Raw genomic sequence first — 22,071 nt, 5'->3', positions numbered from 1 at the left:
CGTTTTACAGAAGCGACCTGGTTGTTACAAATCATAGCTCAACGAAGTGGCTTATCACGTGGACATTTCTGGCAGCCAAATACGATTCTTCATGTGGAGGGAAAAACCGTAGGACCTGGGGAAAAATCCACGCAACCAAACGGTGAGAGACACGCAAACTCCGCATATTTAATAGCCGTCAGGGTCAGGATCGAACCCACGACCTCCTGCATACCAGGCGAGGTAGTTAACCTCACACCACCGCGGCGCCACTAATTACACTGGTCAACACACTTTTTCTGGCATGAGGTATTCCAACGGTTTTAATGTAATTTTGGGGTGCTGATTCCAAATCTGGCATCAGTTTTTGTCTATCACATCAGGTTTTTGAGATATCAAATATTGCATTTTCAATAAAAAATGCAGAAGAAAAATATTAAATAAATGTGGATATCTACATAAAATTATATTATAAACACACTATCCTAAAAATGCAGCACCATATTTTAACACTAAAGCAGTCACTGACTCGCAACAACTTGCAATCATAAGTGGCAGAGTTAATTTCGGGTAAAATCAATGAAAATAGGGTATGCCGATAGCATAAAAATGAGATGTGATAGAGCAAATCTGAGATCAGATTTGGAATCAGCACCCTGAAATTAGTCTAAAACAGCTGCAAAAGTCCAGGCCAGAAAAAAATGTTTTTTTTGTTTGTTGACCAGTGTTATCAAAGACTGGCGAGCGCACGTGCGGCACGCTGGCCCCACGCCGTCACGCCTACGATGAGCAAAACAAAAAACAACATTCTCATGGATCTGCTGCAGCCAAACGTGGTCACAGTTGAACTACCCTCCCTCGAGCAACCGGCCAAATCTGATGCATGAAGTATCCACACTTGGAGCATCGCAGGGCTCTGTTGCCTGCATCACGAATAGTTAATGGGAAGACTTTGGTTCCCTTATGTCTACTCATTCCGAACTTGAGCATCTCACCACATATTTCTACTGCCTGTCACTTGCTTTCTTTCCCTCTTTATCTCTCCCTTCTTTTTTCTACTGTCCCCCCCCCCATCTTTCCCTTTTCTTGCTCCTCTGTCGATTCCTAAAACATAACTAGAGGCCCTCTATCATTACGCTTGATTTATGCCAGTGGTCCGGACACCGTCTATCCCGATCCTTTGCTTTTATATACTTGTTGCTGTTGAAAATACAAACAACTAAAAAACAACAACAACAACAACAAAGATGGCCACGGTTTGACACGATGACTCGGCGTTTTTTTTTCTTCTCTGGTGAACAGGCCATCCTGGGCATGGTTGAGGACATGGGTTTCATCAACAACTACAAGCTGGACCTGCGGACTCTGACCAGGTCTCTCTACGCAGTGCAGTACAAATGCCATTTGCAAGCACATTCGCGAACGCACGCTAATTTGACGGCGAAGGTGCTCTGGAGAACCCCTTGAGATGCTAGTGCGGGTAATCCCCCCTCTCCCTGTCGTCTTGTAAGAGTTGGAAGTACCCACACTTCACCCCACCACACCGCCACATGCCACATACCGATCACTATAAAAAAAAACAATTTTACCAGGTAAGGTCCACTGAGCTATATCGCTGTTTTTCAGAAGCGACCTGACCACAAATGATAGATCAACGAAGTGGCTTATCACGTGGAAATTTATAGCAGCCAAATAATCGAAACGCATGTTCATTCTAAATGTGGAGGAAAAAAACCTGAGGACCCTAAGTAAAATCCACATTACCACGGGGACATGCAGCCTCCAAATAAGCAGGAGTCATGGTCGGGATTAAACCCATGACCTCCTGCATACCAGGCGAGGGAGTTAACATCTCAAATATAATGTACCCATTTGTACTGCTGGGTGGGTGTGCGGTGTTTAAGAAACTTGTCCATTGTCTCACAGCTGCGGTGCTTGGACATTGAACCGGTGACCTCTGGATTGCCAGTCTCGTGTGCTAAACATTTCACCGTGGCAACGTGATAATTAACCTTTGCGATTTACAGCAGGGGGTAACAGATGGCTCGAAGGTCAGAGCACGGAGATGACACCATTGCGAATCCTGCATTTCAACCTGGGTTTCAGCCGTGCATCCTTAATAAGTGTTCTATGGTAGAGAAAGTTAATTGAGCCTCTTCACCAGCGATTTCACACATTTGACCATGACGTAACATTTTTTTAAACTTAATTTTGTAGAAACCACAGCTCTGAGATTTTTGCAATGGCACTTTGGCTGCCAAGTGGTGATCTGCATAGCAGGGACATATCAGAGCATGTAGAGGTAATTTGATGGGATGCCAGAAGCCGTTCTGCAATATTACCTTCCTCGGTATTTTCTCAAAACATCGAGTCATGTACCGCTTTGCCAGAGTTCCAAATAGACGCACTTTGTCGCGGGACTTTACCCGGAGTACAACTGCAAAAAGAAACAGCAAATTCGTGGAGGAGTGGGGAATCTGAAATCATACTAATATCGTTAATAGTTGAATGGGTTTTTTATTTTATTTCATCGTGTGTCGTGTATGTGTACTTCAATCTAGCAGTGAATTGACCACAACTGATGACGATGTAGTTAAACATAATTATTGTACGTAGCCAACTTTTGATCACAGTAAGAAATGTCTTATTATTCGTATGGAATACATGAAACTTGTTGACACGTTACCGACAAAGTCATTTTTGTAAACTCACGGCTTACAAAATCGTGTTTTCCTTTTTTAGTCGTGTTTTTCCAGCTGTATTTATTTAACGGTGTTTGGCCACACAATGCATACTATATATTTTTTTCGTACTCCGAGATGTTTCACAGCACGTTGCAACAAGTGCGCGTGCATCGCCCCAGTGCGCTTCGAGCGCGAACATAATGCCTCATGCCACATTTAACAAGTATGTACAGGGCCATGTTAAACGAGGGCCTCTTTGAAGAGTGCGTTTGGATTGGAGGGCTAAGGTGGCACACTGCCATGTAATACATGGGTTCAGGAGATGACACGACAGCTGCATTAAAACTTTTCAAAACAGACTTCAATGTAACAAAAAAAAATGTGACATTGAAATCATTCGCCGTCATGGCTCACGGTTTTTAAGGGCGCTCTATAAGTTAAAATTATCATATGTGAACAACTCCCCTGTGTCCTGCCTCCCACCTTCACTCGCCACCCCTGATGGGCAGTTTGGTGAAGTATGGTCAACAACACGGCATTGGTCGAGGCCTTCATTTCAGGAGTGAATTGGCTGTAAAAAAAATTTTAATGCATATGATAAGTGATTACTCAACTTCAGAACCTGCCCAGGTGTGTGATTTATTTTTTCCTAAAACCAGTTAACCAAGGCTTTATTTAAAAAATAATAATATCATGTAAATATGTTTCAAAAGGAAAAAAAACCCAGTGTATTGGACAAGCATAAACGCTATGAATGTTTAAAAAATACATGTATCTTACCGCCCATTCCCTCCATTGAGCCCTGTGGTGTCATGTGAAGTGGAATAGACTATGGCACATGTCTGTTTTGTATATTTATAAATCACCACGCATTAAATGTTAATCTTCTTAGCTTTCGCTGGGGTATTTTTTATGCGCAAAACGGTGCCTTTTAAGTACTCCTGCAGTATTTACATTTTATTTAGTGATCATATAATTGCTTTCTTTGACACTCCACAGCATTTTGCTTTGCAGTGGCGAATGAAACAAAAACAGAGTGTAGTATTTATATATAAAAAAAATTACAATAAAAAAACTCAACACATTTGTCAATAACACTGCTGTATAAGGAAATACATTTAATAGTTGATGCATCGGGTAATGGCCCTACTCCATGCCCGATAAGTCACCTGTTTTAAATGTTTTTTTCTCTGGTGCTGATGAGTGTGTTAAGTCTTGTGTTAATATATATTTTTTAAACATGTGTCAATAATACTGCCGTGAAAGGCAAAATATGTTATAGTTGATGCTTCGAGTAATGGCTCTTCTTCACTATGAGACCTCCTTTACCAGTAGCAAAATATAGTAATAGGTTTTTACCCTTTCAACTGGTACAAAAACTGACACCTTTATACAAGGCATCATGTTTGCAATAACCACAATACAAGCAGTCAAAATACAAACAAAAAGAAACAACTCTGATGATGATAATGATATGCACTGTCCTTGAAGTGTATTGATTGATTCATGCCCTAAATGTCACCTGTTCTATATTTTTACTCTTAAGAACGCAGTGTCATTGACACATTTGTTGTACACCACTGCGAATGCAGTAGGACCAAATAATTAGTAGTATTTACATATATTTAACGTGATTACTTTACGCCAAATCTCAAAAATCATCATCACTTGCACTACCTTTCTAACCCTCCCCCCGCCCGCCAACTTCCCTCTGCGTTTTCACGCCCCCGACCTTTGCAGATGGTGCCTGATGGTCCGCAAGGGGTATCGCGACCCTCCCTACCACAACTGGATGCACGCCTACTCTGTCTCCCACTTCTGCTACCTTCTCTACAAAAACCTCGATCTGGGAAAATACCTTCAGTCAGTGCCATTGTCACCATCAGCGTCACGAGCGCCACCGACATTACCCCGAGAACCGCGATGCCACCGCGATCGAGTCCGTGTTGACAAGTGTGTGTTTTTTGGCGTGATGGTACACGCGTTGTAAAGTTTGTTTACAATCTGTTAGACCCTGCTGACGAGAAAACGCACGGTTTGTGTATGGAAAAGCCTGCCGCGAGTGTAACGTAAAGCCCTGCTGTCACCATTTTGTTTTACGAAGCCAAGGGGAAAGCCAATGCCTTCCCTCGTTATGGCTTTAGAACCTGAGTACAGTAATAGGTTTTTACCCTTTCAATTGGTACAAAAACTGATACCTTTATAAAAGGCATCATGTTTGCAATAACCACAACACAAGCAGTCAAAATGCAAACAAAAAGAAACAACTCTGATGATGATAATGATATGCACTGTCCTTGAAGTTGATTGGTCCACACCCGAGACAGCTTTTCTTAGAGCCTAGTCTCCATTAGTGTTGGACCAGATGACGCCAAAAGGCGTACAACTCAAAGACAGCGCACTATCAGAGTATTGAGAGCTCGGGGTAAGCATTTACACTATGAGACCTCCTTTACCAGTGGCAAAATATAGTAATAGCTCTTTACCCTTTCAACTGGTACAAAAACTGACACCTGAGTACAGCGAGCGGTGTTGTGAAGTCACGGGGGGCGAGGGGAGAGGCGGGATCGGATGGAGATGGAGGGAACTCGAGCCGTGGGCCTGGCCCTTGGCTTGAGAGAAAACAAAAAGTGATAGAGAGGGAAGTCTGCATGATGAGACGTGACATTTTTAATTTAAAACACATGTTTCGATTTAAATCTTTCGTGACTGCAAGGATTCATCTTTTTGGTTTTTCGGTAAAGTCACGTAGAAGGGAAGTAATAAAATAATAAAAATAAAACATTATTTTATTATGTTTAATTTTAATTATTTTATTACTTCCCTTCTACGTGACTTTACCAAAACAACCAAGAAGATTAAAACACGTGATTAGTGTTTTTTTTGTTGAGCGTCCTGCGTGAGTCTAATCATATAAGTGCACAAGTATTTGACAGCAATGACATTTTGACAGTTTGCTGTTACACTGACTTCCCCCCCCCCCGCCCCCCCCATTTAAAGGATTTTTGTTTGGCTCTTCTTTTACTTTTAGGGACATGGAAATCTTTGCTCTGTTTGTTTCGTGTCTCTGCCATGACCTGGACCATCGCGGAACAAACAATTCCTTCCAAGTGGACTCGGTGAGAACAGCCGTGGGCATTATTTGGTCATGTTTTTCCCCAAAGGAAACACGCTGCGACTGTATGACTACGACTTGTGACATTTTCTGTTGTTACTGTAGTTGTTGCTGTAGCGAAGTAGTTGCCTCTGAGCTGCACCACTGATGTTTAAATCTGGGTAAGAAATGCGACGCAGGAGATGGCCAGGCGACTCGGGTGGTCAGGCGCTGAACCAGCAACCGCCGTGGGGGAAAACCTGGGTTCAAACCCAGGCTCTGGCCAGTTGTGACCAAACTGGGGATTTCGAGCCTTGCTTTTTCATGAAGCCTGTATCTAGCCTAGAAATGATCATTGTGGGTGTAAAATGTTTTTTTTCTCTTTTTGCACAATCAACGGCAATGTTCTATCTGCTTCTATCCACTGCTGGATGAACGTCTCCGCATGTTTGTCACCGTCTCTCACGGCGCCGCGATGCCACGATCCATCTCGCTCCCGCATGCACGAGCTGATCCCGTTGCTCCATCTCCGTGGTTGCCGTCAAGCCGGCATCGTTTTTCTCCTTTGGTTGCCGTTCTGTCACGAGCCTCGTCCATCGGCCATTGTCTCTTCGAGCAGTGTGTCCTGGCGAAAGCCCACTCAGCTTCCTGAAGTCAATGCGATGTCTCTTGATTTCCATTTGTTTCCTGACTCATATGTTCTTCCTTCAATCTCTCGGTGTAATCTAGAGCGTGCATATCTCGATGCTTCTCTGCGCACATTTCCACTTTTCTTCCGTTTTTCTTTGTCGGTGTCAACGTTTCTTATCCAAAGGTCATTGAGAACTTTCTTCTTTGAGCACATTGCTATGTTTCTTTTCATGATCAAAGCTCAGACTTCTGCTCTTGCACACCTAAATGTTTCATAATTTTGATCCCTACCCGCCTTCAACGCACATGGCTGTGTAAAGCAATGTCAACCTCTGCATTAGCACGGTTGGCTACGTACGGTGCGAAAGAAGTTCAACATTCATGCAACACAATAACACTTGTACGGTTGAATGTTTGGCAAGCTGGACTTGCAGTCCAGATGTTGCCAACAGTTGATTGCAAGGTTCTTAAATCTCCCCCCCCCTCCCAGCGCCTCTGGCCACTCAGCAGTATAAATGGTAGTTATTCGATCGGCAGTTATTGTGTGGTGAGGTGAAGTGTGGATACCCCCACCTCTCCCAATATGTGTAGCCAGTGTGGAAGAGTAGGCCAATATACCCTCTAGTAGGGCGACTGGTGGGGATGGCCCACTGCTACTGGCCTAGCTACTGCTATTTTAATTTTTACGAGCTAAGGCCCACTGAGCTACGTAGCTCGCATTCAGAAATGACCTGTCCGCAAAGGATAGCTCAACAAAGTGGCTTGTCACGTGGAAATTTATAGCAGCCAAATACTCTCTAAACGCGTGAATGTTGGTTCTAAATGTGGAGGGAAAAACCGGAGGACCCGGAAAAAAATCCACGCGGGATCGAACCCATCACAGTATCAGGCGAGGAAGTTAACATCTCGCCACCGCCTTTACCTTTTACCATCTTTGATGTACCCATGTGACCTTTCTGAGAAAATGATCGCACAGTTTATGAACATTATACACAACCACGAACGAAAGGGGGTTTAGAGTTACGATATGCAATTTTCTAAGGTCAGCAAAACAATTTGGGGCAATTTCATCTGGCCTTGTTTTATTTTTTATTACGCTTTGTTAAATCACGCTGCATGCGCCTATCCTGTGCATGAGGTTCATTTATTGTCAATGCATGTTTACAAGGACATTCATTAAAGGCAATTAATTGTCTTCATCTTGAATGTGGCGCTGCGCTAAATTGCGCTGCCTCATATTTCCCTCGCTTGGCGGAAGCGCGTGCGTGTTATTTTCTGGTGTCACTTTAGAGGAAAAAGTCCAATGTTACATTTTTTTTTAATATATATGAATTGTGTTTGAGGTATATCGTTATTCTTATCATGAGCACTGCCTTCATTCCTTGCCTTGTCTTGTTTTTCTCTTTGCAGAAATCAGTCCTTGCTGCTTTGTACAGCTCCGAAGGCTCCGTGATGGAGGTACGGAGCAATTTTGTGTCGCGAAAATATTATTTTCTCACGCGTCGCAATGCTGCTGGGTTTTATTACCCTGACGGTGATGCGTCTGACACACCCCTTTGTCCTATTGTGTGCAATTTATCGCAGAGGCATCATTTCGCTCAGGCTATCGCCATTATCAACTCGGCTGGATGCAATATACTTGAGAATCTTTCCAGAAAGGTGAGAATTATTACGCTGCACTTTACCGTTTCCCCCAGCTGCACGCCTATCACTCGGCTCCGCTTTTGATGCCCCGACACAAACAAACACACACACACACATTCACAGGGGCACGGCAACAATCAGCATGCACATAAGACACCCAAACATCGGGGCTGTGAGTCAATAAGCCAGCGGTCTGTGCAATGATTGTTGCCAAGTGTACAACTCTCACCTGCACGGCTCTTTGATAAAATGTCACGGGCATGAGCAAGTACAAGAATCGTTGTGTTTTGTGTGCGTTAGCATCTTTGCTATGGCCTACACCAGTGACGATTATCTGAACCGGTCATGGGCCTCCCCTAGGTCGACTCAGCCTCAAATGAGTACCTGGTGTGGTGTGTAAATATCGCCACTGGGAAGGCAAATGCGGTCAGGCTTGGTGCTGGCCACCCACCCCCTCGTGTGCCACAGTGCCGGCCTTCATAGGTGCTCGCTAACAGCACTTGCCCCAACAGTCTGTGAAGGCTATATGGGGAGATCTTTATCTTTTGTACATTCACAATTTTGGGCGGAGCAGTGGTGCATTCGTTTGGCGTATTGTGAACCTGGGTTCGATTTCGGGCCATGGCCAACATCAGCAGTGAATATCTGAACCTGGATCTGGGGCCTCCACTCGGTTGACTTAAATCTTAAAAAAAAAATTGCGCCTGGCGCAGTGTGGAAAAAAAACCATGTGGTGCAGCGACCTTAATAGGCGCTCCGACTTTAATAGGCACTCGCCAACCAGCCTTTGCCCCGACAGTCTCTGCAAGCTATTCGGGCGATATGTGCGGGAAAGGCGTTTGTAGTGATTAGCGCACTGTGCTATGAACGCAGCAACTCAAAGTCGATTCGCACTCATGGCTAACGTCAGCCATGAAATATTTTGTTACGTTTCTTTAATTAATTAATTCTTCCCTTCATGCACGCAACGTTGCAGCGTCGGCCAGAAACGTTTTCGTCGTATTTTTCCTGTGCGGTCGTAGAAACTGCGCCCAGGCTGCAGTAAGAGCGTCGCTTCACAGCGCGATGACCCGTCCAGTGGCGAGGCTTCGAGGCAGCTGCGCACGTTCACTCGGCGACGACCTCACGGCCGACGCGCGTGCTCTGGGGTTTGGCAGCGCGCCCCCCGCGAGCTTTAATTCTCGCGCCCGTCGCTCGGCCTAATGCAGTCGGACAATTTTTTTTTTTTTAATGCCTCGCTCCGTCCAAATTGTCGGCTAGAATCAACAGCAATGGATTATTTATTCACGTTTTGCACACTCCCCCTCACCACCCCGTCCTCACCTCCCTCAAAGTGCTCTCGTTACTAAAGCTGCTTCTATGAGTTAATGTCACGGCATGCTAACGATGCGGACACGTTTCGCAGCAGCCCTCTTTTTGAACGCGTCTGTGGAAAATGTTGCTTGCGCGTGTCAGTTGAACGTTGCGAATTAAAGCTACGGTGATGGTACGGGGGGGGGGGGTGGGGGGGAGAACGTGGCCTGGTGGCTCAGAAGTCAGAGGGCTGAGCTGGCACCGCTGAGATCATGGGTTCATATCCAGGCAACCGTCTGTGACTAAACCAGGTTCCTTAAATGCATTGAGGTGATGGGCCCCAGCCTGATCACCAATAAATGTGCACACACAACAACAACAAAAAACGCTTTCACTTTAAATATGGTTCTGCACTAAGGTTGGATAGATTCCAGTTCTGAGACGTAATTTTTTATTTTTTAATGTTATACGATGATCAATGCTCTCTGCAGCAAGGCTACAGTGCCACCCTCCAACGTGTAGACCAAAGTCACTTGACGGGGTTTCAGAAGTCGTTCCATAATACATCTGGTTCTGTGTTCAGTTGCCCTAACGGAGAGCGTTGCGCTGATCTGACAGACATGATAATGGATTCTTCCTCTCATCATGACATTGCAGCACAATCATAATGAAATTAGAAAAAAAGACAAAAATAACAAAAATGTCTGCAATTAAATGTATCCTGTTGTTGATTCACAAAAAATATAGTTAAGCGATTGTAAACTTAGAAAAAAATGTATATAGGTGGAATATTAGATTTGGGGCAACAATTATTCTCACTTAAAAAATGGTAATTTCCCAAAAGGATGGTGCTATTGAATAATATATTAATTACTTAAATCTCAATGTGGATTTTTCAGCATGCTTTGTGGCCGTTCACTAGATGACATGTTATCTGCCCATAGTATTTATATACATAGGGTGGCCCAAAAGTCAAAACACATCGGTTTATTTAATTTATTTTAACACTGGCATTAAAACATTTTAATCGAGTATTCTTTAAGTTAATATTTTATGGATCATTATTAATACAGATTTTTCTTCTTCCTGTGGAGTAACAACAAAACTCGATCAAGAACCCTGAATGAATTGAGACAAAGATTAATTGATGAATAAAAAATGCATCCTAAATTAATTTTTAAAAAGAACTCATGCGTGCATTAAAGTTAATGTGAGTGTTTGAACATTTGTTCCAATAAATATAACCCTCTTATATGTGTAGTATCTACCGGCACAGCTCTAGGAATATAATGCTGGATATGGCGTATTGATTCATAGCCTCTCCTCTCTCTGCCAATGCGAATAGGACGTGATCAACTGTGTGCCTGTGCACCCGTAGCGCCTCCAGCAATCATTGGTCCAATCTTAGATGAAATCCACACTGATAGGCCCCGTGACCACCGTGTCTCACCTAGGATAACTTTTCAAGTCAAAAGGCCAGTCACCAAGGTCCACGCTTTTAAATCCTGTCAATTCCTACACGATCTGCTCTTTGAAATTATTGGCTGATGCTGGAGAATGTTTTTTTTTTCATCAGAAATAATGATTTGGTCGTTTTGTACGTGTTCTGGAAATGCGTTTGAGATTAAAAGATCAGAGATAAAGTGAAATGCTCTAGGTGAAAAAAAAAAGTTTGAGTGATAATTCACAGATATAACCTCTCACGATCTGGCATAATAAAAAAAACTAGTTAGATAGATTTATATATTGCTACGTTCCATTGTTGTGGTTTTTATTTATATATGATCCACTTAAGTTCAAGTTATTAAAATGTACAACCTGAAAGTTTTGATTGCAGCCGAGGCAATAAGCTCACACTTTTATTATGGAAGAGTGTGGAATGTATTTATTATCTGATTAAAATTCATTCTCGTAAACTCAAGTGATATACATTTGTCATCGGTTTTAAAAGCAATGGAGCAATGCAATATGTGTAATTGCAATACTGTATTCAGAATGTGTTGCAATGTGACCTTTTGAGAAAGTTTTCCGCTGACTTTTGTGGGTTTGTTTTTGTATTATCTATCATATTTTAACCTATTTTGTGTACAAATAAAAACGCCATTAAAATAGCTCATTTTTCCAACAAAAAATGTTTCACCCGATTGGGCAAAACGTCCTTACAAATGCATGCCACTCTGTATTCACATCGCCCTATGGCCTCTGCACCTTTGCCCTTTGACCCTAACACACAGGAGTACCAGAGGATGCTGGACCTTATGAGGGACATCATCTTGGCTACAGACCTCGCTCACCACCTCCGCATCTTCAAGGACCTGAGGAAAATAGCCGATGGTATCGTGACGGGAGAGCATTGCACCTTTTTTTTGTTTCGCAGATGTTCCATATCGAGCATCGATGCTTGGATTCCAAGTAAAATTCAGCAGTTTAATGCGGCCACAGAGATACTAATCTGGCATTGCCATCCAACAGTGTCTTCATATGCAACCGTAATTATATGCAGTAGAACTTACCAAAGACGATTAATCATATCGCATTGTATTTGTATGGGTGGTTTTTAACATTACGAAGTCTATTTAAATTTGGAATGAACAAATAATTGTAACGATTTTAATGGTAAGGACCAGCAACTGATCAGCATTTTTGGAGTACGGTCAAATAATCCCCAAAGTCAACAGCACAGTGAGGCCTTCATCTAGCAGCGAGTTGACAGACGGCTGTACATTATTTTATTGTTTGACGACAATAACAATATGCTCCAGTAATTCACCAGGACCGTTTCACAGAGTGCTCAATGCTCTTTACTTATGTTTGGCCAATCCCATGCATGAACATTTCGCATTAAACTTTAACCGTAAGTGCACATTCAGTGGGGTCATGGGTAATTGATGTTTGTTTTGTTTTACAAGCTGTTGCGCAATACCAGCATGAAGGATATTTTTCAAACGTCAACAATCTGGTGCCACTGCGGGCTCATGTGGCAGCCATGACCTACAATTTTCACGTGGCAACTTCTGCGGAGTTGTAACTCAGAGACGCAGTGGATTGCTGATTGTTTTAGGCACAACCCCAGCGAAGGGACCTAGATCTCCAGGGACCCACAAAACTCTGACGTGACCCATATACCAGGGCCCACTGAGCCTTTAGCCAGTGCAGACAGTTGGCCACATATCCTCCTGGCACATCGATTTTTGGCCTCAAAATATCGTTGTGTATTGTAGCAAACGCGCATCGATATAATAATTTAGTGTGTTGGGTATTCGCGCCATTCCTGTATCGCAAAGCTATCACAAAAGTTGCTTTGTTTTCACATTCAGTCTGCAGTAGTTTCACAATCGGGAGTAATGATTGCTTTATTTAATCCCAACGGGGAGTGCTTTTTGCGAGGTTTACTTTCTTCGAATTTTGATGTGTAGCCGATTAACAGATAATCACGCTCACAGCTATGCGCAGCACGGAGACTTTGCTTAACATGCACGTTCCTTTACGACGCATTCACGTCGATGTTTTCTGTGTCCACAGCCGGGTACAATCCGGACAACGGTCACCAGCACAGCTTGCTGCTGTGCCTGCTCATGACCTCGTGCGACCTTTCCGACCAAACCAAAGGCTGGAAGACCACGAGGAAAATCGCTGTGAGACCTCCCCGCCAATGAACACGTCAAAGACGCACACCTGCACAATTCCCGTGAACTTTTCGATAGCCACCGTGCGCCGTTCCCTCACTCGTGATGACGTCGTGTGTGCGCGTGTCTTATTTTTGTCTTTTTTAGGAGTTGATTTACAAGGAGTTTTTCTCACAAGGAGATCTGGTGGGTTACACGACGCATCGATCACGTTCTCTTTGCGAGTGAATCAATTGCGTAATGTGTGCTCGGACGTTGGGTCGAATTGATTGACCGTTTGTCTGGTGCCCCATCCCTCCCCCCCCCACCCGTGGCAGGAGAAAGCCATGGGCAATCGGCCGAGCGAGATGATGGACAGGGAGAAGGCCTACATCCCCGAGCTTCAGATCAGCTTCATGGAGCACATCGCCATGCCTCTCTTTAAGTACGTATTACACCGGTCAACAAAAAAAAACATTTTTTTCTGGCCTGGACTTTTGCAGCTGTTTCAGACTAATTTCAGGGTGCTGATTCCAAATCTGATCTCAGATTTGCTCCATCAAATCATTTTCATGCTATCGGCAAACCCCATTTTCATTGATTTAACCCTACATTAACTCTGTCACTTATGATTGCAAGTTGTTGCGAGTCGGTGACTGCTTTAGTGTTAAAATATGGTGCTGTATTTTTAGGATAGTGTGTTTATAATATCATTTTATGTAGATATCCACATTTATTTAATATTTTTCTTCTTTTTTTATGCAATATTTGATATCTCAAGACAAAAACTGATGCCAGATTTGGAATCAGCACCCCAAAATTACATTAAAACCGTTGGAATACCTTATGCCAGAAAAAGTGTGTTGACCAGTGTTATCATCCACAATCGAGGTTTTGTTTTTGGGGTTAGATTGCGTAAATATGTTAAAATGTCGTTAAACCCGCCAACACCTGACACAGCCAATTAGTAAGGTTTGTCAGGCATCTGCTCCGATTTACTCCAAACGCGTAATTGTTCCTGCCTGTTGCCCACACCCAGAGGCACGGCAGAGCATTGGAAGATGAAGGGAATATGGTGTCACGCGTGGGTCTCTGTAAATTAACATCGCCTGTGGCTATGCTTGTTGTGCGGGGTTGATAGAGGAAAACGACTGTGATTCGATTGTTGTCCAGGTGCCAACGAGACAATCAGATTACAATTGGTGTAAATAAGCGTAGAGCAATACAAAACAAGTATAACCCGTAAAAACAACGTTTTTCACTATAAATCCTTTAAATGCGTGGCGGCTAGAGTCCTCTCGTCCTCTGGCTTGAGATGGCTGCCACCTATGGGTCAGATGATTGCATTTCACCATTAAGCAATTGGTAATTAATATAATATTTTTGTCCTAAAAAGTGTAAAATTTTGGGAAAAAAATTTTCACGAGCATTAATTGTCACGCACAACGAGTTTGTGTGGAAAATGTCAGCTCGATTGGATCACGGGAAGTGGGTTAAAAAACGACCGAAAGATTTGCACGGTCGTAAGCAAGCAAGCGAACTTAATATAAAGGATTTAAAAAGAGCAGGGATCACTAAAAAGAAAACGCTCCACAGAATATAATTGTAATTTCATAGACGTATCATAGTCTTCATCATCGGCCATTATCTGCATGAAAGCCTCCCCAAGGAAAACAACATTTCACCGGCTGGATGCAGGTTAAAGATAAGTGGACTGATACCAAGCACGTTTGAAATCTTTTGATGCTCAAGTTTGAATGAGAGACCAACGAAGATTGTACAGTGCTGTTGGTGCGGTGAAGAATTCACACCATCTTCTGGGAGTGGTTCAGAACTACAGCTGGTAAGGGCAGATGAAAGGGACTGTAGAGTAATGGTGATGGGAGAGCGCGTGGAGGAGTGGAGAGCAAGGGTGATGGGACAAATTGTGGGGTTACCGTGTGAAGGTTTCAATTTCGTCGTTATTTCCCAACGATGGAAACAAAAAAGTGATTCCACATGGTAAGTTGTGTGAGTCGGAGAAAATTAGATAAATACCAAATGACCAACATTTAATTTTTTTAAGTTATCGGTGGAAAATAACTGAATTTGTTAACGCGGGTATCTTTGCGTGGGAAAGCTGATGTGCCCAGGGCAAATTGGCGAAACGTGATGTGTGTTGTTTACCGCCTTCTTGACAGATGTTGCTTTTTTGAAGCTTTCACGCTCCCCGTGGGTCTCGGCGTCACACAATTAACGTGCCACGGGACACGCCACAACAATAGCCCCGCTTGATTAATGAAGCCACTTTTCCGTAATGATATCTATCCCATTCTATTGTTCTCAAGTTGCAAGTGCCCTGCGTGCAAACGACGCTCACGCAAACCTCTCAATGCACCGCGGCTCGCTTGCTCAATTTTTTTTTTCATTTTTCACCAAACGCACCATCCATCATGCCCCAACCCCAGCAGCGGCGGTGACTACTACCACGCCCCCAGGGGGGGTCCCTCCATGTGTCACTTCACTTGGCAGCCTGAATTCTGGAATCGTAGCCGCACCAGGACCACCGGGGTGTTTGATCGCAGAAGCAGCCCAGAGGTCGATTTCCCTGGGGTATATCCGGTACTCATTTACAACGCGAACTCGCCACCATTTAGAACTGATTTTTGTTGTATGTTTAGTTTGTTTTCCTTCCCCCGCGCTTAAGATTTAGTATGGTTGGCTACGTACGGCGCGAAAGAAGTTCAACGCACAGTACAACGATCTCCCGTACAGCCTCAACAGACTGTTGGGGCAGGTGCTGTTAGCGAGCTCCTACGAAGGCCGACACGGCGCACGAGGAGGTGTGGTGGGCCAGCACCACGCCCGGCCGCCTTTGTCTCCCCGAGCGTCGACGTTTCCACAGACGTTGAAAGAGGAGCCGACCGCGTGGTGTGGTGTGTGTGGTGTGGTATGTGTGGTGTGGTGTGTGTGGTGTGGTGTGTGTGGTGTGTGTGCGGTAATGTAGCGGTTAGCGCACTACGCTACGAACCTGGCGACCCGGGTTCGATTCCCGCTCACGGCCAACACACAGTGACGATTATCTCAACTGGTTCTGGGTCTCCTCTAGGTCGACTCAGCCTCAAACGAGTACCTGGTGCGATGTGTAAACATCGCCACTAGGGAGACAAAAGCGGCCGGGCGTGGTGTTGGCCACCCACCCCCTCGTGCGCCGTGTCGTCCTTTACAGGTGCTCACTAACAGCACTTGCCCGAACAGTCTGTTAAGGCTACACGGGGGATCTTTGTTTTTGTCTTGTGGTGTGTGTCGCGGTTTTGCAGGCTGCTCAAGGACATGCTGCCGGGCGCCGCCGAGCTGTACGAGCGAGTGGCCGCCAACAAGGAGCACTGGATGCGCGTGTCGCACAAGTTCACGATCCGCGGGCTGCCCAGCGACAACTCGCTGGACTTCCTCGACGAGGACCTCGAGGGCATCTTCGACAGCGGCGCCGAGGACGCCGGCGAGCAGGCGTCGAGCAGCCCCGTGCCAAAGCGGAGCCACAACGGCGTGGCGGCGGCGGTGGCGGCGACTGCGACGGAGGAGGAGGAGGAGCGGGGGGATGGGGGGGCGGTGCACGGGCCTCATGGCGGACCGCCGGGCAGCGTCAATGGCACGAGGGCCGGGGCCGCCAGGGTCGAGGTGCCCCCGCATCACCACCACCAGACGGGCAGAGAAAGTTGAACGGAAGAAACAAGAAGCAAGTGTTACAACAGCAGCAACAGCAAAAGAGAGACATTGTTCTGTGTGGGTGATTTTTTTTTTTACATGTAAAAATATAAGGAAATATAAAAAGGACAAATTACAAAGATATAATATATTACTATATTAATTCACGAAAAAATATAGCCCGGTTTCTCCCCCCCACCCACCCTGCCCCACCACATTTTGTTCTCACTGCTGGAAAGGTGAAACGTCTTTCATGCTTGTTGTCATTGTTGTTTGGTCACGGTCGTGAATATCCCAGTGCTTTTCTTGCCATGCCTTTATATAGATTTTATCGAGTGTGTGTGTGTGTGGGGGGGATAAAACACGTTTGAAAAGGACACATTTTGTGAACGATGCACATATTTTTATTCATTTTATAAATTGCACACACGTCGCTACTCAAAACAAAATATTGTGAGCTAGAATTTGGGATTTGTCTTTTGTGCTGATATAATGCTTACATGTATTCGCGTACATGTCTTAGAACATTTTTAAACAAAGATTTTTGGGAAAACAATTCTCATTTAAAATATAAAAAAATATAAAAAACACGAAAAACACTACCTATGCAATGTGATAATTTGTCAGTTGAGTGGCACCTAGGGACGACATCCAATAACACAGTAGGCATCTCTCAAAACACGTCATGGAATTAGTGAAAGTGTTAATGAGATTGAATCACAATCAGAAAGATACGCGTGTAAATACGTGTGTGTGTGGGTGCGGTGTGTATTTGTGTAAATTATTGTGACAGGACCGACCAATATTACATCTCCCCCGTATACAGGTTTCCCTCGCTGTACGCGGTAGTCGAAGATGCGTTCCAACAAAAGGACAGCACAAAGCGAGACCCTACGAGGAAACGGCTCCCTGCCGAGTAGCGCGCACAGTACACATAGTACACACACAGTACACACACAACGTTGTCCCACATCCGCACCGCATAGCAGGATATGATGGATGGAATTCAAACAGCCAGAGTAGTCGCGAATTTTGGATAGAAATAGGTTCGCCGCATATGCAGTACGAAATCGCACAAACCGAACCCGCATAGAGGGAGGGTGAACCTGTACACTTTAAAGACTTTGGGAAGCTGCGGCAATGTGATTCGCGCCCCACACGAGCCGCGTTCAGGGACTCTTAGCCATGACTGACATCGGTGGCGAGTGGTGTCTCAACCAATCCCTGGGCACGGGCCTTAAGTGCGTATCTTGTACCATGCGTGAACATCAACACTGGGGAGACATGAGCAGCGGGCCATACCTCTGACCACACCACCCACATATGCACCATGCCTAATACAAGTACCTTGATAGGCACTTGCGAACAGCACTCGCCCCTACACTCTGTATGTTCACGCGGGTGAGCTTTGTATATACATTACATTTACTATACAACAACAATGTGTATACTTCAAATTCAACGTGGATGGTAAAGCTCTGAAGAAATTCTGAATTTGCAATTATTGACATTAAATTACATTTTGATCATTTAAAACGAAAAACCAGACTTCCCATTAAGGGTTGACTTTTGAGCTGTTCAATTCTCTTCATGTAGCATTGTTTTTTGCTGAACGTTAATGTTTTAATTCAATCCGTTGAAGCCTAAAGTGGATTAACCTGGTCAGGAAGGGGGTCTTTGTTGAGGGAGGAGAGTTGGTGAGCTAGTTGCCTTTGGTGAGGGGGTGATGTACTGGACATCTGTGAACAAACTCGTTTATAACCCATCGGATTCCTCCAGTATATACATAAATATTCTGATTCTGAATTCCTCGGTGGGGACGGGGGGGCCTCGGTGAGGGAGGGTCTCCTTGAATAGGGACGGGTCCTCGGATGATAGAGGGGTCTTTGGTGAGGGAGGTTTCCTCAACGTGTTCACAAAGTGCCACTGCAGGCATTTATCCACTGAAATAAATAAAATACGAAATTGACTCGTATTGCGCTGCTTTTACATCACGTTTTTAAATTCTGAGTTTCGGAATCGTTGGGCGTGATCTTGCGATTCTGTAACGCAGATGCGATCCGACACGTGCTTAGAGCTGTATATAAATATGGGCTAAATATTTTAAAAGTACATTTCACGTGGCCATGTGGAAGACGCAGTGCTTTATTTCGTATTTTTTTTCCAAAACTCGAGTTCTGTGTAGATGACTGCTGCTTTACCTTTGATGTTTCCTTTACCTTCATGGACATTAAACTCTTGTTTATGGGATTTAATTTTGCTTTCAGAATGTAAGAATTGGCAGCGGTGTTTGGCAGAATAGGCGTTAGCAATGTCAAGCGCGATGTGACATTTCTGCAGCAGCAATTGAAAAGGAAATGAGTTGGTGGAAAAAAATCTACCTTAACCTGAGACATTGACAAGCATCTGACAGTTATTGCATCCAGAGGCTTTGTACCATGCAGCAACATTTGTATTTGTGCTTGTTCCCTTTCTACCTTGAGCCCAAAGCTTTCCTCTTAACGTCTCTGTACGGAAGAAATATGCTCAGAGTAAGTATGTTGCAATTATGATTGATTGCCCGACGATCTGGTTTTAGCTTGAGAATACAAATTTGTAAAACGAATAATAATAACCCATACAAATGTACTGCGTGCTGTTGTGGAGAATTATGACGTAATGCGTTAAATAAACAAACATCTGCTTGCCTCTCAACACAAAACAAATACCTTTTGGTCCGTCAGACCATTGGATTTCTGAGCTAATGTTGTTCGGCAGAATACATTTTACAAGTCGAACTCTGCTGATGAGTAACCAGAAGGTCAAAGCCAGGTCAAATTTGGCGTATTTTATCAAAAATGCTGCTGGATAATATTGGATCGAAAAGGCCAGCAGGCTATCAATCGATCAATCGATGTTTATTTTGTCACGCAGTAAGTCCCGTTTATCCATTTATCCAGCTAGTTTGCAGGGGAGATCCGCCGTGCACCACAACAATAACATTAACGTCAACGCGATGTTAATGTGGCTATAAGGCTAATGCGACTAAAACGTATTTGTTTTAAATGTGCCAATATTGACCAGAGTGTCTGTTTTAACAAAAAATATTGATGTTGGAATTCCCTTCGTAACAGGTTGAAGAAGATGGCCTGTACTGACAAAAACCCGCAACGCAATTTCATACAATTCACAAAACTCCATCGAAAAGCAACGACTTTTGCTGCTGACGTGACAACTGCGTGCCCTTGGCAAAAAAAAAAACTAAAACTTTGAGATAAATGAATTTTCATCACGTGGCCAGACTCGGCACAGCTTCCATATTGCGCATCTGAAATGGAGAGTGCGACGTGATGCCTCCCCCACTCGTGTTGTTCCTGCCTTCCTCACTGTGCGCGCTGTGGCACTGCTGCTGTACGTGATTAGAATGTTTGGTTGAAGAATTCCCCCGGATAGATGACAATTTTTTTTGGCATCGTACGTAAAAAAAAATCTGCAATAATCCGGAGAGTTGCGTCGTCGGCCCGAGTCAGCCCGTCGAGGTTTGGTGGCAACGCGAGCGACAATAACAGAAAAAGGTGTTGAGATAGCAACAACAACAAAAACACGATAGGGACTCCCAGCATGCTTTGCATGTCAAGATGATGACATCTTGATGACAATGATGACAAAGATGCCTTGACATGAAACGCAAGCTTGGGGTTCCTGCCTAAATACACACATGTGCATATATTATCACAAATTTCAGCTTGCACGCATATGTATATATATATTCCCATCTGGCTGATGGCGTTTTCTCTGGCGCCCCGGGTAAGTCTTTAAATGTGCAGTCAACAGCAGCAGCAGCAGCAGAGACGACGGAAGTGGAGCCAGAACGATGCCTATTTCGTTTCTCTCGCCACTGCTCGTGCCATCGGGCGTGCATTGCAGTGTCGCATTATGTAAGCCTGTCGATTGAGATCCGTAACACGAGGGGTGGAACGAATTCTGCTCTTCATATTTCGTGCGCGCTCTGTCGCTCTCTTAACAGAAGGTGAGACTTCATTATTTCACCGATGGCTACGGTCGTGATATGTACAGAATATTTAAATAGTGTACATAAATCAAAGCAGATGTATACCTTCTGTTTGTAGGATTACACGCTTTTAATTGATAGTTTTCCTTTTTTTGGACTATTGTTTAAGAGTTAAAATTCCTACAGTGTTTGACACAACTTGCTGGGAGTATCTATATATATAATTTTTGGTGATTGGTATGCTTGTTCTTGATGCTTTGCGTTATATATTTTTTACTCGGTTTGAATTATTTCTCTATATGTACGGGGAGGGAAAAAACAAGCTACGTTTGCACCTGCTCGTTAAGTTATGGTGATGGATCTGTACATAACTAAATACTGTATTAAAGTGTGGGGCCTTACACCGGATTTTGTTGAAAATCCTTTTGGCTCTTTTTCTCACTCTGTGTCGGTCCTCCTTTGCGCGCCGCAGCATTCCTTATGAATAACAGCGCTCGCTGCGTTCAATGTTCTTTTTGCAAACCTTAACCTATTCCACGGGTCGCATTTATTCTCCCTTCCTCGCTGCCAGCGACACGATCGATCGTGATAATCTCCGCTCCGGCTTGGGGATCGCAGCTCTTGGCCTCGTAGCAGCGGCCCGGAGATTGGCATAAACATTTTTTTTTTTAAAGCCAGCGTTGATTTATGCCGCTTGTCGAACTGTCAAGGGTGCGAGCTCTCTGTAGATGAAATTTTACGGCGATATTCTGGCAATTAATAGATGAAGCGCTTAAAAGTCTTTGGGCTGATTGAGGCGGGCGTGCTCATGGCCGTATTGTCCACATTGACTTTGCTCCCACCCAGTAAATATCTTTGACAGCAATGCACGTTTAGCTCACGTGCCGTGTTGTTTGGTCCCCGATTTATTGTTTGTAGCAGGGCTTAAGGTCAGCTGGGTCTGTCGGGGTCAGCGACTGGGAAAAACATATTTCCACACCCAGCAAACCTCATCCAGTAAACCTCTCGCTAAGGGCTGTGGCCAATGGGATTCGCGCCTATTCCAGTCTACCAGTGGCTCGGAAAATATTTGGTGAGAAATTAAGCCCTGGTTTGTAGTCTCTAGCCAACCTCGGCCCGTTGGCATAGTTACTCCGATGTTAAGTTGAAACAGAGCATATATTTAAAAAAAAATCATTGAAAGTTGCCAAAAGGAAGAGGAAAACCAGAGAACATCCATGCATACACAAGGCAGCAAACACTCAGCTCTGCACAGAACATTTCAGAAAATCCATTGTTGCGCTGCAATATTCTGGCCACATCACAACCCAAGCCGACAACACCTGACAGTTTCCCATCGAGGTACTAACCAGAGTTTTACCCTGCTTCGCCACGGAGATCTGAAGAGATTGGGCGCATTCATGGAGAGATGGTTACGGTGCTACCAGCGGGTGGCCGCCGTGCGTGACAGGCCGCTGGGCCTTGGCT

At 44.3% G+C, this 22,071-nt stretch overlaps 1 protein-coding gene across 1 annotated transcript in view; it reads left to right on the top strand.

Moving 5' to 3' along the window:
* PDE2A (phosphodiesterase 2A) overlaps positions 1-21,005 on the top strand; it is a 199,608-nt gene extending 178,603 nt beyond the window's left edge. The window contains exons 21-30 of the mRNA XM_078601020.1: positions 1,282-1,352; positions 4,404-4,526; positions 5,695-5,782; positions 7,798-7,845; positions 7,972-8,046; positions 11,559-11,658; positions 12,847-12,959; positions 13,098-13,136; positions 13,268-13,374; positions 16,229-21,005. Coding sequence (XP_078457146.1) covers positions 1,282-1,352; positions 4,404-4,526; positions 5,695-5,782; positions 7,798-7,845; positions 7,972-8,046; positions 11,559-11,658; positions 12,847-12,959; positions 13,098-13,136; positions 13,268-13,374; positions 16,229-16,628 — 1,164 coding nt within the window. The 3' untranslated portion in view covers positions 16,629-21,005. The remainder of the gene's footprint in view (positions 1-1,281; positions 1,353-4,403; positions 4,527-5,694; positions 5,783-7,797; positions 7,846-7,971; positions 8,047-11,558; positions 11,659-12,846; positions 12,960-13,097; positions 13,137-13,267; positions 13,375-16,228) is intronic.
* The last annotated feature ends 1,066 nt before the right edge of the window (positions 21,006-22,071 follow it).

Source organism: Lampetra planeri, chromosome 15 (genome assembly GCF_965212315.1).
Source record: "Lampetra planeri chromosome 15, kcLamPlan1.2.h2, whole genome shotgun sequence".
Lineage (NCBI taxonomy): Eukaryota > Metazoa > Chordata > Hyperoartia > Petromyzontiformes > Petromyzontidae > Lampetra > Lampetra planeri.
The sequence above is the reverse complement of the archived record's forward strand: the minus strand, read 5'-3'. Positions and strand labels throughout refer to the sequence as shown.